The sequence below is a fragment of the Battus philenor genome, unplaced genomic scaffold, assembly GCF_028537555.1.
Source record: "Battus philenor isolate CCGP_79_NKW_IND1 unplaced genomic scaffold, ilBatPhil1.0.hap1 SCAF_29, whole genome shotgun sequence".
Taxonomy (NCBI): Eukaryota; Metazoa; Arthropoda; class Insecta; order Lepidoptera; family Papilionidae; genus Battus; species Battus philenor.
The window spans coordinates 4,682,959-4,698,782 of NW_027181692.1; the positions used below are offsets into that span (position 1 = coordinate 4,682,959).

Here is a 15,824-nt window from a genome sequence, read left to right on the forward strand (position 1 = left end):
CCTCATGTTGTAAACTTTAAAATGTAACTGTAGATGGAAAAAGCTTCGTAACATTGTTATTTACTAATGCTATTTTGTAAATCTCACGCTTTCTTTTACACCCTCTATAACGTCATAGATATTTTTTAGTGTTTAATATGTTGATCACATCATGCTACAAGCTACAGACAATCAAAAGTGATGCTTCTGATTTCTTAAACTACTCTGTTCATGTCTGAAGAGACATTTGACTTGCAGGAGGATGCCATCACAGCACTGGTAGACGAGCTATGCGGTGGAGCAGTTTCTTCAGCTCTTGACTTCTTGGAGAAAGAGCTGAGAAGACTAAAGGAGGAGAGGAAGCATCACGCCTTCATACTTATTGCGCGTATGAGTTCTTTTGATTTTTCATATTAAAATTGTAAGGTCTCTTGTTCTAAGCTTCATTGACAACTTGACAGTCGCTCCACCAGCCTTTGAAAAGATTATATTTGAGTTTTCTATACAAGACAAATCCAATGAGATGTAATTTAATGTACAGTACCGCATTCAATCTAATTAATGCCATCTGCAGTGTTCATCATACTTGACAAGACAATAACTTTTCATCCTTGTACACCTTCGAGTTCAATCTGATTCTCTTTTTTTGCTGTACTTTTCTAGCATTCTTGACATAATTTACACATGTGTTCACTAAAATGTGAATAAATGAATGAATACTTGTAATGAGCTGTAGTTCAATGAACGTTGCGTTTGTGTAAAATATTGCGACTTGCAGTGCGGGAGAAGACAATGCGAGAGGCTGCTGAAGCTGGTAGACGGCAGAAAGAAGAGCACAGAAGAAGAGAACACGATGAAATGTTCAAACGGGTGAGGCTTACATAAAACCTTCATAGAGCTCACCTCTGGTGAAGCGAATTTACGGTATTTATTTATTTTTATAATTCGTATATAGTAACTAAAAAAGTATTTTATAAGATAGACAGAATAATTATAAATAAGTGTAAAAACTTTAATTAGGTAAATGTAAAGCTCATTTGTCAGCTTAAAAGTTACTCCTACCTACTTCCAATTACATAATTTTTCCTTAAACCAAATATTCATCTAGCTTAGGGGCGATCAAATCAATCTTAAGTAATATTTATACAAGGCTGTTTCTACCGTGTAAACTTCGTGAACTCTGTAGGAAGGTCTCCAGCGAGTTCACAGGTTATATCTTCGAGAAACGAAGCAATTTTTTTTAAAAATATCTTAGATAGGCATTTAGACGCACTTTTAAATCATCAATTATTTTAACATTATAAGTAGTAAGCTACCACCAGTTCAAAATGCTGATTTGTTGAGAAGAGCCTACCAGAAACTCAACAATTGCTCTTATTAAATGAAACTTAACAATAATTGATGTAAACATTATAATATCAACCATATAGATTTGTCAGCTAGCTGTCCCACGTGTTTTGATCATATAAAAACTTGATTGCTATTATAAGATTTATTTTATAAAGTACTCTTTATTTTTAATTTAAAACTATGAGAAAGGAGATTTAAGTTGTCGAACTTTATTACATACACGTACACTCAGATCAAAGATTTGTTAACTGTTTGAAGACGAATTTTAAGAGCTACGAAATTATTTTTATTTATTTTGCTGATCATATGTGTCACTATTTTTTAATATTATATGTATGTAAATGTATGTGAAGCAACCATTAGAATACTAATTAAAAAAGGTCGTGTTCAGGTTTTGGGGGTAACACAAGAGACAGTGGATGCGTATCTCCGAGAGATAATCCAAGAGGGCGTTGAGCTCGCAGCTGAGGAGGATGCGGTGAGGATGGCACAAACAAAGGCCGACAAGATCGACAAGGTCATGAGGGACAATGGATCAATGTAAGTAACTTTATTAGACAGATTACAAAGAAATGTATGTTCAGAACTTTATTTCGTATCTCTGTTAGGTATGTAAGAATATGCTCTAAAATTATGTTATGGATTCCTATGCGCGCTCTCGTTTCGTTCAGACGTGCCCGTGTCGTTTTTAACCGCCGTTCTCGCGAAAAAATTCGGAAAGTGTAGAAGAAGTGCTCGTAATTTTTCGTTCTGCATACCAAATAAAGCGCGCTTATGTAAGAAACGTAGCAAACTAATAAAAACAAAAATCGTAGTAATATTCGATTTTTGGTGAGCAAAATGGTGAAAATAGTGAAAAAACACTAAATTCAGAAAAGTGCAAACGCTGCGAAATTTTAAGCGAAATCTTGTGTAACGGCGACTGTGGCCAGACGGACCTGAACTAGATCCACGAGCTTAGAAGAAGCCTGGATTTTTAAGGACAATAATCAGGAGGGAGCTGCAGCAAAAAACAACTAAATCCAGTTAGACAATCCAAATGGATTCTTATTGGGAAATACACAAAAAACTGTGCAAAACAGTGTAAAATGGTCCATATTCAGGGCCTTGTTCGGTTCCCTCGAGGCCCACAACCAAGGAGTAGGAGCCAAAAATCTAGCACGGATCACGAGGTCACTGATACGAAGTACCTGAAGCTGATCTGTGCTGCTAGATACGAAGAGGAAGCAGCCGGAAGCCCGAAGCCGCATCGGAATCAAAGATTATAAAGGTAGATGCTTAGTTATAAACCTACAAATTCTTAAGTGGTGGGTAACTATAGAAAAAGTTGAAAAACTCGGAATTAATTTTCAGGGAGATATTTTTGGAAACCCTCTAAGACCTAAACAAATTAGATCGTACAAATCTTAAACCACCACAAAGCTCAAATTCCAAAAATATTTACGCAAATAAAAATAATTCAAACATTTTTGGGTGCTAAGCATCTGCAAACGAAAGCGAGTGTCTATTGAACCTCCTCATAGTAAATAAGACTAGTTATAAATAGTTATGACTTAAAAGTTTCAATAATTAAGGCCCTTTTGCCCAAAAATTAAGCAATTTTGACGCAGATTTTTTGCGTAGACATTAAGATTATACTTTTAAAAATATTCTTATTGCACTAGATTAAGAATAGTGATATTAGTTTTAGAGTTAGAATAATAAATTCAGTCGTAAGACAAGAACGGTAACTGTACACACTAAGTACCCCCTAAATTATAAAATTCAGTTGACGCGTAAATATAAAACAAAAGGGACTTAGCCAATTATATCTAAAATAAATAAAAAGGAACAGGCATGGGAAATACCGTACATAAAATTTTGTTTTTAAAAAAGTAAACTAGTACCAGTGGCGTACCTAGAACTTTTGCCGCCCGGGGCGAACTCCAGTTTGCCGCCCTTTATATTATAAGTCAATCAAATAGTGGTTTTTATAAATTAATAAATTGTGTTAATTACACATAAATAAATTATTAAGTTATTTAATTAATATTAATTAATACACAGAGTAAATTTTTTAGACATATTTGTATGCACTCGTAAATATATTTATATAATATCTACACTTCTAGCTTTCATACTAGAAAAATTGTGTATAATGCTCTCAAAATTTATATTATTTGTAATTTCTTGTTCTATTGACAATATTGCAAGATTTTGTAGTCTTAATTGACTCGTTGTAGAACGAAGATAATTTTTTATCAACTTCAATTTTGAGAAGCTTCTTTCGCAACTAGCGACACTGATTGAAATTGTAAAAAAAATTCTTAACAAAATTACAATGTTGGGAACAGAATTTTCCAACCTATACTGCTAAATAAATTTTAGCAGATCAAGAGGGTCCTTCTCCCCGTTTTTCTAATGTTTTGCCTCTTTTTTTAGTGTAGGTACAGCCATAAAAACCTGGATCCTTTTTCTTTTAATATGGAACTGTTCTTTATCAATGTCAATCAAGTCATTTATTTGACATTCAAATTCTTCATTTAGTAGGTTACACGGTATTATACACGAATATTTTCTTACAAGGCCATGCAACTGATCGAAGCGTTCTTTTATTGCCTTTATAATTCTGTCCATAGATGAAAACATTTCTCTTCGTACTTCTTCTTCTAAGGATAGCCCCACGTCTCCACGTCGAATTTTCCACACTCATATTTTTTCTCCTTCTAACTCGACGCTTAGTCGATATCTCCAACTCTTCACCAATTATTTTGGCTGCTATAACAGCGTTTTGTACTAGCGTATCTCTTTGTTCCATGAAATGTGTTTGCAAAGAATTTAGTTTTATATGGCATTGGTGGAAATTTAACCCTTTTACTTGCAGGTATTTTTGAGCGTCCTTAATTTCCAAAAGGACGGGTTCCCATAAATGAAGGTAACATAGAAAAGAAAAAGATTACATAGAATTAAGTAATATTCCAGCATCTGATCTCGTTTTACTATTTTTTTCTTCTAATAATCATAATAATCATTTATTATTCAAGAAAGAAAAAATATAAAATGAATAAGTTGCTTTTTACAACTATAAGTAAATATAAAAAATGCCGCCCCAAGGTAAGTGCCCCCGGTGCGGACCGCACCCACCGCCCCCCCCCCCTAGGTACGCCACTGACTAGTACACCCCATAATGATAAGGAACCCCAAAATTTAATAATTAACCGCACATGTTACCAAAGCGCCTGAGATTTTAGAATAGCAACCCATAAAAATAAGTTGCCTGTTGCTATTTATTATCGAAAGGACGGAAATAACACACGCCAACTAACGCACATCAATATAACGCGTGAAATTTTAAGCTTTGACGAGTTCCCCCTCCCCCCAATAAAAATGATACGCGCTCAAGGTAGTAGAAGCGGACGGCGCCAACCAAACCAGTAAATTTTGCAATATATTAACAGATATGTTATCCATGATTAGTTGCAAGTTGATAGTTGATAAGGGAATGACAAAAACAATATGTGCTTGTTTAGAAGAAACAAACTTAAACCTAAAATTAATTGAAAAACCGTCTTTGGGTGGAACAACAAAGCCAGTTATACAAAATGAAGACAAAAACTTTAATTTACATATGAATAAAACAATTATAGTATATACACATCCATACTACATAGGCAAATGTAATAATAAAATACTTTGTTGCAGGTCCACAGCGGAACAGAACGAGCTTGTGGCGGAGCTGGTGCAGCAGTTCCTTCTTCCGGAAGCGCACAAAGCAGCGTCCAGGCATCACATCGCGACCCAACAGGACTCCAAGCTTGAGACCGCGAGACAAGCTATCTTCCAGATGTTCGACGAAGCCGACATCAAAGAAGGTATGGTTTTTGCCTACGTAAGGTAAACATATGTACTCGTCATTAGGTAATTTGTATAATTTTTTTAATTATTAATTAAACCAGAGGCTTATGTTTTAAAACCAATAAAAATTACTGTCGTATCTGACAATGTCCAATCGCCTTTTCATTATATGCTTAAAACGGATTTTTGAATGTTACAAGCACGTACAGAGGAAAAGCCGTGACAGTTCAGATAAATTTTGACGACGAATGGACTACGGGACGACTTCCGCGAGGTAGCAGCCCCTTGGTTTGGTCCGATCAGATCATTCTCGATACCAGAGTAGCAAAGCATGTTTATCGCCGAAGACCAAAGGCGTAACCTAGTGCTCAACAAACACTCAGTAGTGAGGAATCTTGATAAGAGAACTTGGCTTAGGGTCGATCATAGGACTACTTCCGAAACTTTCCGAGATAAATGAACTGTGCAAACTCATCAAGACATCTTTTTATCTCACACAACTACTAAGCGGGCACGGGTACTGCTAGCAATACTTGCATCGTTTTAAAATAATCAAAAACGATTCTTGCCAAAGGCTCTACAGTAGACTTTTCAACAATTACTTAGACACTGTTCCCGATTCGAATCCAAAAGACAAAAAAACGAAGGCGAAAACCTTGATATACTACCGTTCACCTTACGGGACCTCCCTAAGAAAAAATCTACTGCAAAATCTTTTGATGAGTTAGCCCGACATATTATCTTAAACCTCAAGGCATTTAACATTTAACACGACATTTTTGTAGCGCTTGAGCAGTGGCATCAACAAAACAATGTAGAAATAAATGTGTTAAATTATGTTGTTTATACCGATAAATGTTAGCTGTATTTACCAATAATAAAAATTGTATATAATAATAAAAAGCTGTCGTGACTCGTAGCTAGGAGAAGATACATCCGCATCGAATACCAGCAATCTCTCTCCCAGCTGTTTGCGCTCAGTAAAAAGCACATTGTAAACAAAACACCCTAGCAAAACAAATTAGAATTAATAAAAAGAAGCAAAAGTGGCGATGGACCGGTCACATGATTCGTGACAAGAATGAGAAATGGAGCAAGGCCATAACAGAATGGTACCCGAGAGACGGAAATAGAAATCGAGGAAGACAAAAAATAAGATGGGACGATGATTTAAAACTGACTGTGGGTGTAAAATAGAGAAGGGTTGCAAACGACAGAAGTCAATGGAAGTTTTTGGAGGAGGCCTATGCCAACAAGCACACTGAAATTAGAGACATACTTCAAAAATAAATTTAGTTTTAAAATGTGTAGCGATAGATTATTTTGTAAATACTAATTTCGAAATAAAGGGCTTCATTATTATTATTGTTAATAAAAAGAAAACGAGTGAGGATTAAATAAGTTGTTTTAATACTGTAAGGGTAAATATTTTTACACTTCTAGGCTTTATTTTGTAACTTAATATTGATATTCCTTTCCTATATTCTTTATTCAGAAGTATGTACGCGTTGTGGTGCCCTTTTGGATGACCTTTGCCGCTGTCTTGTCTGCCGCTTGGATCTGGAACCAGAAGCAACGGACTACAGACACGATCCTAGATGGCTACATACCAAACGTGAGTAGAAGGGTGCAATCCAATCGCAGCTTTTGGATTTTTTTTTTCAAAGTTGCCAAGTATCTTCCTCTCACTTCAAAAACTTAATGAACGCTCCCTCAACTCTTGTGCGCTTGGTATTTCAGAAAATCCGTTCGTAAAAAGTTGAGAAAATTCCTACTTATATTACAGATTGAATCGTGATGATCGATATATATGTATATATATAAATGTGTGTGTATATACATATGCTCCATAGATTAACTACATGTTTTTGAAGTTAGTTTTTAAATATTACAATATCTCTACATTTCTTGAAGTAATTCATTCACACATTACATATTGTTTGATCAATAAATAATGTTATATTTGTGCCGCCAGAAGTTATTGGCGTGTCACATTCATATGCTATCAAAGCTCTTCATCGCGGGGTAAATGAGGTACAAATTTACTTTTTACGAAAATCAATGGTTTCAGAAACAAATGCATGAAACAAACACCGATTTCACATGGTACATAATACAATTGACGGAAAATGCTTCAGTTATATATTCACTCCTTTAAAATTTGATCTTAACAATTTCAGTTATATAATCACTCCTTGAAAATTTGATCTTAACAATTCGTGATAAGGTCCATGTTTAAATAACATAAAACTGAAGGAAACTTTTAAACTATTGTAATTAGAGCTTACAATACCGAACTAAAATCAGTATTTAATATTTAAAATTTGAAATATCGGGATACCGGTATTAAAACCAGTATTATTGGTAAAAAATTACTAGTTATATTTTTACTCACCGCTGTTGTTTTATTCGCCTGTTTACAAATAATATATGAAATCCTATTAATATTGTTCTGAAATAAGTAGATATTATTTATTTTATTACATAGAGAGTAGAAGTAGATAGATACAAAAAAACGTGCAAATAAAAAAGTATATATTAAATTCTATGTTGCATTTTACATATAACATCTCCGCCTTGTATGGCATTATGTAATTAAAGAGGCAAAAATATAATATAATTGAAAGTATTTATGAAATAATATCAATAACTTGCGTTTTGTTTATTAAAGTGTGCTCTTAAAAACAATCAATCGTTTCATCATCAAGCGAGGATCGAATTTCTGTACAAATATAACCAGCCGCCGAAAAAACTCTTTCTGATTCTACACGTGTCGGCACTATTGTCATTAATAAATCATACATACATTTTGTAAATACGTTCATTTTGTTTTTGTTTATATTTTATAATTTTTGTGTTACATATTTTATATATTTGTATAAACCGGACCTCTTTATTGAGCAGTAGAAGTAAAACATAAACAATCGCTTTATATTGCCGACACCGCCGCTTCTCGATGGTGCCATACTTGACTCATCAGCTCGGTATGTGTAATAAATGTGCCTGATGTAGATTTTAATACAATCAAATTGTTTGTATATCTCCAAAAATTTTCTAGTAATTGATTTATAATATTTTAAATTAGATTCATATTGTGGATAAATTAATTTTTTATCAAATAATGTAATACCGAAATACCGGTTTTTAATAACGGATAAAAATAGTCCGGGATTCCGATATTAAATGCCCTAATTGTAATGTACTTGCATACAATATACTTATATATAATTTCGTATTTGCAGGTCGTCCACGTCCAGCTGTTAAGAGTTATAGCGAACGAATACCGCTGGAGAACGAGTTGAGATGTTTAATAAACGATATCATACACGAAGGTAAGGAAAATCAAAGTTTTCTTATTGACGTCATCTGAATGAAAAACATAGTCTTCAAAATCAATATATTGTGATTAAATTACAACGACTTCCTTGTACAGATGGGCAAAATGTATCCCTGGCAAGAAAAGAATGATTTATATGTTTTCGATCTCGGGATATATATCACTCTTTTTTATCTTTAACTTATTTAGCTTAGTATGGCAAACAGAGAGAATAAGACAGCTAACACTAAAAATAAATCTTTTATATCTTCAGCCTTTTTAACTCATGCTTAGAATTGAGTAAGACGGAATAAAACGTATGAAATATTCCTATTTTATGTCTTTGTCACAAAGCACAAAAAAGCTAATCGTCCGCGCGCGTGCTGTTGTCGTTCCGAAATCCGTAGATTACATTTTTAATAAAAACATGCAATAGCTATCTGTCTTTCTGTTTTACGTGTAAATTGCTATATAAGCCCATCTCTTTCTCTTTAACTCTGAACGAGATCACGAAAATTGACTCTTCATTGTAAAGTTGTACAGGTATAGTTGAAATACAGACTAGCTAGAGAGTGACCATATCTTTTGCAAAGATATATATCTTTCATGTCTTTAGCTCGCAAGCTATCTCTACTTCCTTGGTGGCATTGATATTGGACGTCACCCTTTTCTATCGCTCGTACTCTTTTTTCCTCGGCCCCATCACGCTGCGCTTTCCTGGTAATGGCTTATTGTTAATATTATATATATTATTGTTGATAATATAGTAACTTTCCGACAACAGACAAAATATCGAAATGATACTCTGTCGACTTTACATAAAAAGTGTTATTTTCTTTTTAACTTTAATACAACTTACAAATATCAATATTTAACTAAATAATTATTAATTTTAAAAGTAAAGTAAGCTTATCGACACAAACTGTCAAATATAAAAAGTATAAAAAAACTTAAAATTATAAAGAGGTTTTAAGATGCCAAAAATGTAAAATAAAATAAACCTTTATTTCACACAACAAATAAATATAATTATTTATACAAAACAATAACGAAAAAAAAATTAATTGAACACAAACACTATACTAAAACAACATGACAAAGTGAACACTGATAATTATTATATTTATATAGCACCGACTCTCTCCGCGTAGTTACCCTTACGCAGCAACCTATGTATACGCCCGACCGGGAATTGAAGTCCTGCACGGTTGGAACGTGACTTCGCCTTCCCCTTTACTTTGCCTCCTTTTCCGCGTCCTGACATCTTGTATGTAGTAGTGGTTGTGTTTAGATATTACATGAAAGTTATGACAATTCCTATCATAATTCATGTATAAAAGGAAATAAAATATATTAATTTAATATAAATGTATTAATTTATTACCTCGCGGATTTCGGATCCGCGAGCCTTGAGTCTAAAAAAGCTTTAAAAACTAGAGTAGCTAGCAGCGTCCAGCACCAACCAAATATTGGTACAACCTTATTTAAGGTACCTAATGTACCTCGATGTATTGCTCATCTCAAGCGTCAGTGGGCGGGGCACATAACTCATGCAACCGTCGTGGGTTGACTGAAGACATAGTCAAAGGAAGCCGCTGAATACGGGCAACGTCTAAAATGTTTTCGGAGAAAAGGGCCACACCCTTCTCCGAAAACGGAGTAGATACTAATTAGTCAATACAATACATCAGGCGACGTATCTGATGTAGATTTTTTTAAATTTACTAGCTCGCTGATTTTAAATCCCCGTGCCCTAAGTGCGGAAAAGCTTTAAAAGCTAGAACGGCTAACAGCTTCCAGCATCAATCGAATCAAGCCCCAGTACATAGCCATAGCAGGCAACAGAAGACCAAGACAAATCGTGACTGTGAAGACATATGTCTATTGGCTGATGATAATAATTATTTTGAAAAGAGGAATTGTATAACTAGTTCAACATGCTTAATTAATAAATTAACAATAGCAGACGAAGATGATGCGATATTAGTAATAATTTTAGGTATTTTTTATTTCAGCTGTGACAATAGCGAAGAAACGAGCATTAGACCTACAAATCCTGGAACTGGACCTGAAACAGGAGATCTACGAGCGTTACCAAATTGGTATCGACGCACGGCAGGCCGTTAACGATGGTGAGATAGCAAAACTATTTAATTTCTAACATTTGAATGAATTGAATCTGTCTTTTACACTAAAAGATTTATAGCCGCTAAACGGGATGATTGTTTATAGGCGTAGAAACTTTAAAATAGTGAATGCTCATTCGTGAGCTGAAAGCTTTAAAAATATTATACATATTTCCAATTAGCCTATATAAAGTGATTACTGTATCACATTAATGGCCCGCTTTTTTGGAGACCTCTTGTACACCCTTTTATTTTTCAGTATAGGACTTTTTGTCTTTAATAATTTTTTCATATTTCTTTCTACTGTCATTCTCTTGTGTCGAAGTTCATATTATCATTCGTTCATTTTCTTTCAAACATGACAAAATCATACATTGTTTTTATATTAATACATTATATCATTTTTCTTGTATTCGAATGCGACAAGTCAATAACTTCTGGCTGTATAAAGTCTGCAAGGACTAATATTAAACAGTTATTAATTTTATTATGTAGTAATCCGAATTTTAAAAACACCTTTTCTTACTAAGTTATATTTCTGAAACCATTGATTTTTCGATAGTGAATGATTAGTGAATAAGCTACACATTCATCCTTTTAAAACTTTTACGCTTATAACCAATCAACCTGTATACTATGCAAGAGAGACTGCCATAACAAGATCATTTTAAATTTTTAATTCTTTGTTTAATGATCATTTGGTAAATGCCCGCCAGCGGTCAACCGCGCTATAGGAGTGTTGCCGCCCGCAGTGGTTCATCCAGATTACCACTATTTCATGAGCAGAAAGATCCCTGATGCCCTCGCTCGTACGGAACCATATCCCAAGTCGCCTTGTGAGTATTTATTATGTTTATTTGTGGCTTATTAATAACTAAGAAAGGGACTAATATATAGCTTCTTCCGCTATGCAGCAGTAATCGTGCAAAGAAGTGCACCGCCCGCTAGCCCGCTGATAAATAAAAAAAATACGTGTCACTCAGTGTTTGGCACTGGTCGGTGTAACATCTCCTGAAGATGCCCCGTGGAGGGGTGAAACACGAGTAGAGTAGATTAACGGTGGTAGTTGTTTTTCGCGTTGTTTATCGCACGGATTTATCAGCAGAAGTAGCTATATATTAGTCCCTTTCTTAGTTAAGATGAACTTTCGCGAGATAACGCCTGAATCTATTAGATGCTTATTAATAACCTCGAGCCGCCGTTGAGAACGCAAAAATTGCTTCATCATCATCATCATGTCAGGTAATAAATGCCCACTGCAAGGCATAAGCCTCCCCCAAAGATCTCCAAAATGGCTAATATTGCACTTCCCGCATCCAGGGACTTCCCGCGTACTTATATCATCTGTCCACCCAATGGGGGGGCCCTGTCAAAGCTCTACCGCGAAGAGCCTTAACAACGTGCAAGCGTCCCCGTGCAACTGGTAGGCGCCTCCCCTGCTTTTAGTTTCTATTTTTAATCTAGTTCACGGACCCTTCCGCTCCGTGAACTCGGTACCGATGAAGCTGTAAAAGCCTTAGGGCTAACAGCATTAACATCTTCAGAAATTTCCTCTCTGACTTTGTTAGACTCTATGTTTGGCACTAATCGGTGTAACATAACTCCTGAAGATACCCCGTGGAGGGGTGAAACGCGTGTTGAGTAATTTGGCGGTGGCGGTTGTGTGATTCGCATTGTTTGCCGCATACGCATTTGTCAGCGGGCTGGCAGGCGGTGCGCTTTATTGCACGACTACCACTGCATGTGCGGAAATGGCTATATATATATTGGTCCTTTTCCTTGGATTTCCGCGAGGTAACGCCTGATTACATTGAAAATTTTCTCTCGAATTTGCAGCGAAACTGGGAACGTAGCCCTGTCCGTTGCTCTCTGGGTGACCTAGAAGCCTTCTTATGGCAACACATGAAGTGTTATTTGTTATATATTTAGCGGGATGAAATCAAAATAAATTTTTCTGTACATTATCTATAACGATGTTTTAATATTTTATATTATATTAACTAACACAATTCGTGACACTGATAAAGGCCCGAAGGAACTACCTTCGGAGATACGACACCGCGAAGAGGCCAAGATACCACCGGATACGACCTGCAGATGCTGGGGTGAACAGTCTACGCCGTCTGAACCGTCCACCGGTGAGTGCAATAATTTTTAAAAACCTTTAATTATCAAAAAACAAATTGGTATCGTATTGGTATTTTTTTATATATTTTGTTATACAGAATTATAAAAGGCAACGTTTTTATGGTTTGAAAAGGTATTTTTTCTTTTAGAACATTTAATAGAAGCATATCTTAATCTTTATTACTATTTTTACGAAAAACAATCCGTACAGTGAAAACTTTCGAAATTTTATTTCAACTTATCATAGTAAATCTATATACGGTGTAGATGGGAGCGAGACACGTGACAGTGAAATCTCTTTATAACTAGCTGTAAGTTTTAGTCCTGTCAAGAACAAACATCAGGTCATTTCTAGCACGGGCTTCCAAAGCAGCGTTAGTGTGATCATTTAAAATTTCCATATGGACAGGTGTTTGATTAGTAAAGGTGGAAATCGATGCAAGAATTATTTTGTTTACGTTAAATCTGTTTTCCAGTTCCAGAAGTGGATAAATCTAAATTATTGCCGTCCGAATTGAGAGCGCTGGAGGATTTGAAGCGATGCAAATGTGACTCCGTGCCCATGGACTCTGAGGACAATGGTAACGTGTACTTTAACGTGATCAGTACTTCATCAGGATTCCAAAAATACTGCCTGTATTCTATACATTCGGAAGCATGTGCTTGTAGGAGTGGTCGTGGTACGGTAGCTTCTTGTGCTTCGGTAGTTCGTCGGTTGTATCTTGTTCGTCGATTGCTTCTTGTTCGTCGGTCGCTTCTTGATCTTCAGTTGCTTCTTCCTGCGTTGACCGCACCTCCGCTAGCCCTTATAATGAGCGCGGAGACTCTCAACAGCGCGATGCAGATTTTCGTTGCGTCTACTGTGGCGCCATCTGTCATGTATCTGTTTCACTGCCGCCGCCGCCATGCGATTGACGGTCACGTGGGTAAGAGCTTGGTGTTTGAGTGGCGCGCGATATGCACGCCACATGCTCCTAAAGTAGAAGTGTTCACATATTGTCAAACAATCTCTCGATTATTCGTATATTTTCATAAGAACAGTTGATTTTAATTGTTAATTTGATTGTTGATGTACCCTTGATGCATATTAGTTAAATAATGCAAACCGGTGTTCTTATATGCTACTACTCGACGGTAAATAATGTCGCAAGCTCACAGATATATTTAACCACTTCCACTCCAATGTCGAGTGTCACTCGAAACTGATTTTGTTCCACAAGCTCCACTGTCGAGTGATACTCGACACGGTGTAATACTTCTTTTTGCGGAAAATTTTAAAACAGGAAAGATTTTTCTTACTAAAATGTTTGAATCACAAATGAATGAAACATATTCTAGAAACGCAAGATACTATAATTCAATTAAATTTTATCGATGCTACATAACAGCCTTGGAGTGGAAAGGGTTAATACAATGGTTACAGAGTATTACATTTTCAAACTGTATTATAACCTAAAAAGTATTTCATAATAAGAGAGTAAACCATCTCGATAGTTCTATTTTCTTCTATTGACAGATTTGTGAATGAATTTATGGCTTATTTTTCTTTATATTCCCAGATGCAACAAGAGAAGGCACTTCCGCACCCAACTCCGAGGAAAGTGCTGCTGAGGAGGCGTATATGTAGTGTGATATTTTTATACAGTTAGAAACATCATCATGTCAACCAATTGACGACCATTGCAAGGCACAGTCCTCCTCTGAAGATCGTAATGATGATCAATCTCTCGCTGCCCGTATTCAGCGACTTCCTGTGAACTTGACTTATGTTATCAGTTCATCTAGTATATGGCCTACCCACGCCGCAACTACCGGCTTTTGAGCGTTACTTGATAACCTTTCGGCCTGACTATATTCGATTGGTCCTAGACACTGTTAGCCGTTTTGGCTTTTACAGCAGACTTCAGACTCAGGTCTTAGACTCCTCAGGATCCTTTCGGCCGCAGCGCCGTCAGAGTGATGATGTATCCCCCCTACCGTCACTCCAGACAAGCAATTTTTTTAAATAAGTCGGTGATTTTGGTACTTCTGCTAATCTCCATAAGCATTTATGGAAATATAATATTTATATATAATTATAATCATGTTACGATCATAGGATACGTATGTATGTGTCAGATGATGCGTGAGCCTTTATTTTCGAATTTAAAATTATAACTTACATAACAGTGCCTCCAGCTATAATCTGTTTGAAAGCATAATAGTACTAATGATTTTTGAAATTGCTTATATTTTAATATTTATCTCTGGTAACATATTTTTCGGTGTATTTTTCAATTAGCCGGGCGTAAATGTTAGTTATGAATAGTTGTGAATAAACGCGATCATTGTCGTCAAACTTTGCTCACGTTTATAATAAGTATTTGTTGGGTTAAACTGTTTCGAAGAAAGAAAACATGTAAAACACGTGGTTCCAATAATCATTCCATTCACGATTTTAAAAAAAATCCGGAGAATTAAATATAATTTGGAGATTTTATTGATTAACAGTTAACGGAAGCACCTTTTGCTGATGTAAAGCATTGTATTATTTTTTATTATAGTAATTATAATTAAATATCAAAGTTGTCAAACCAAGTTATATATATACACAGGCACATTTTTTTACATTTTGACTATTATAACTCTAGTAATCCTTCTTATAATACAGATGATATGTTCCGCGTTATGAGAAAAGTGGTAGTACACGCATACTCATATAATGCGCTTACAATACCCCGTATAGTGTCTTCTTCAAATTATACGTTTAACTTTTCTCCTTTTCGGAGGTAAAAAATAATTATGGAAAAACTTTGTTATGAACCAAAAACAAACTAAAGAATATTAGAAGTGCAAATGGATATATAGTTTCAGAAATAGAAAGTAGCAACCGAGCTATAGTGGGGTAAACGGACACGAAAATATGGCATAAAATTGTGTATTTTTATAATTAAAGAATTCTTTGGATGGATTACACTCCTTTAATGACAAGTCTACTACCTGTTCAAATGATCAATGTCCCAGGCGTAACAGGAACAGACAAACGACACTATGCGGAACTCGATACTATTTTAATACAAAATTATAAAATAACTTAATTACAATGAATTATA

The 15,824-nt window shown here is 35.3% G+C and overlaps 1 protein-coding gene across 1 annotated transcript in view; it reads left to right on the forward strand.

Annotated features, from left to right (window-relative positions):
• LOC137926119 (cilia- and flagella-associated protein 91-like) overlaps positions 1-14,359 on the forward strand; it is a 28,138-nt gene extending 13,779 nt beyond the window's left edge. The window contains exons 14-24 of the mRNA XM_068769647.1: positions 238-367; positions 758-849; positions 1,721-1,869; positions 5,011-5,180; positions 6,659-6,778; positions 8,406-8,495; positions 10,495-10,611; positions 11,322-11,441; positions 12,633-12,743; positions 13,209-13,313; positions 14,292-14,359. Coding sequence (XP_068625748.1) covers positions 238-367; positions 758-849; positions 1,721-1,869; positions 5,011-5,180; positions 6,659-6,778; positions 8,406-8,495; positions 10,495-10,611; positions 11,322-11,441; positions 12,633-12,743; positions 13,209-13,313; positions 14,292-14,359 — 1,272 coding nt within the window. The remainder of the gene's footprint in view (positions 1-237; positions 368-757; positions 850-1,720; positions 1,870-5,010; positions 5,181-6,658; positions 6,779-8,405; positions 8,496-10,494; positions 10,612-11,321; positions 11,442-12,632; positions 12,744-13,208; positions 13,314-14,291) is intronic.
• Positions 14,360-15,824: the final 1,465 nt, after the last annotated feature.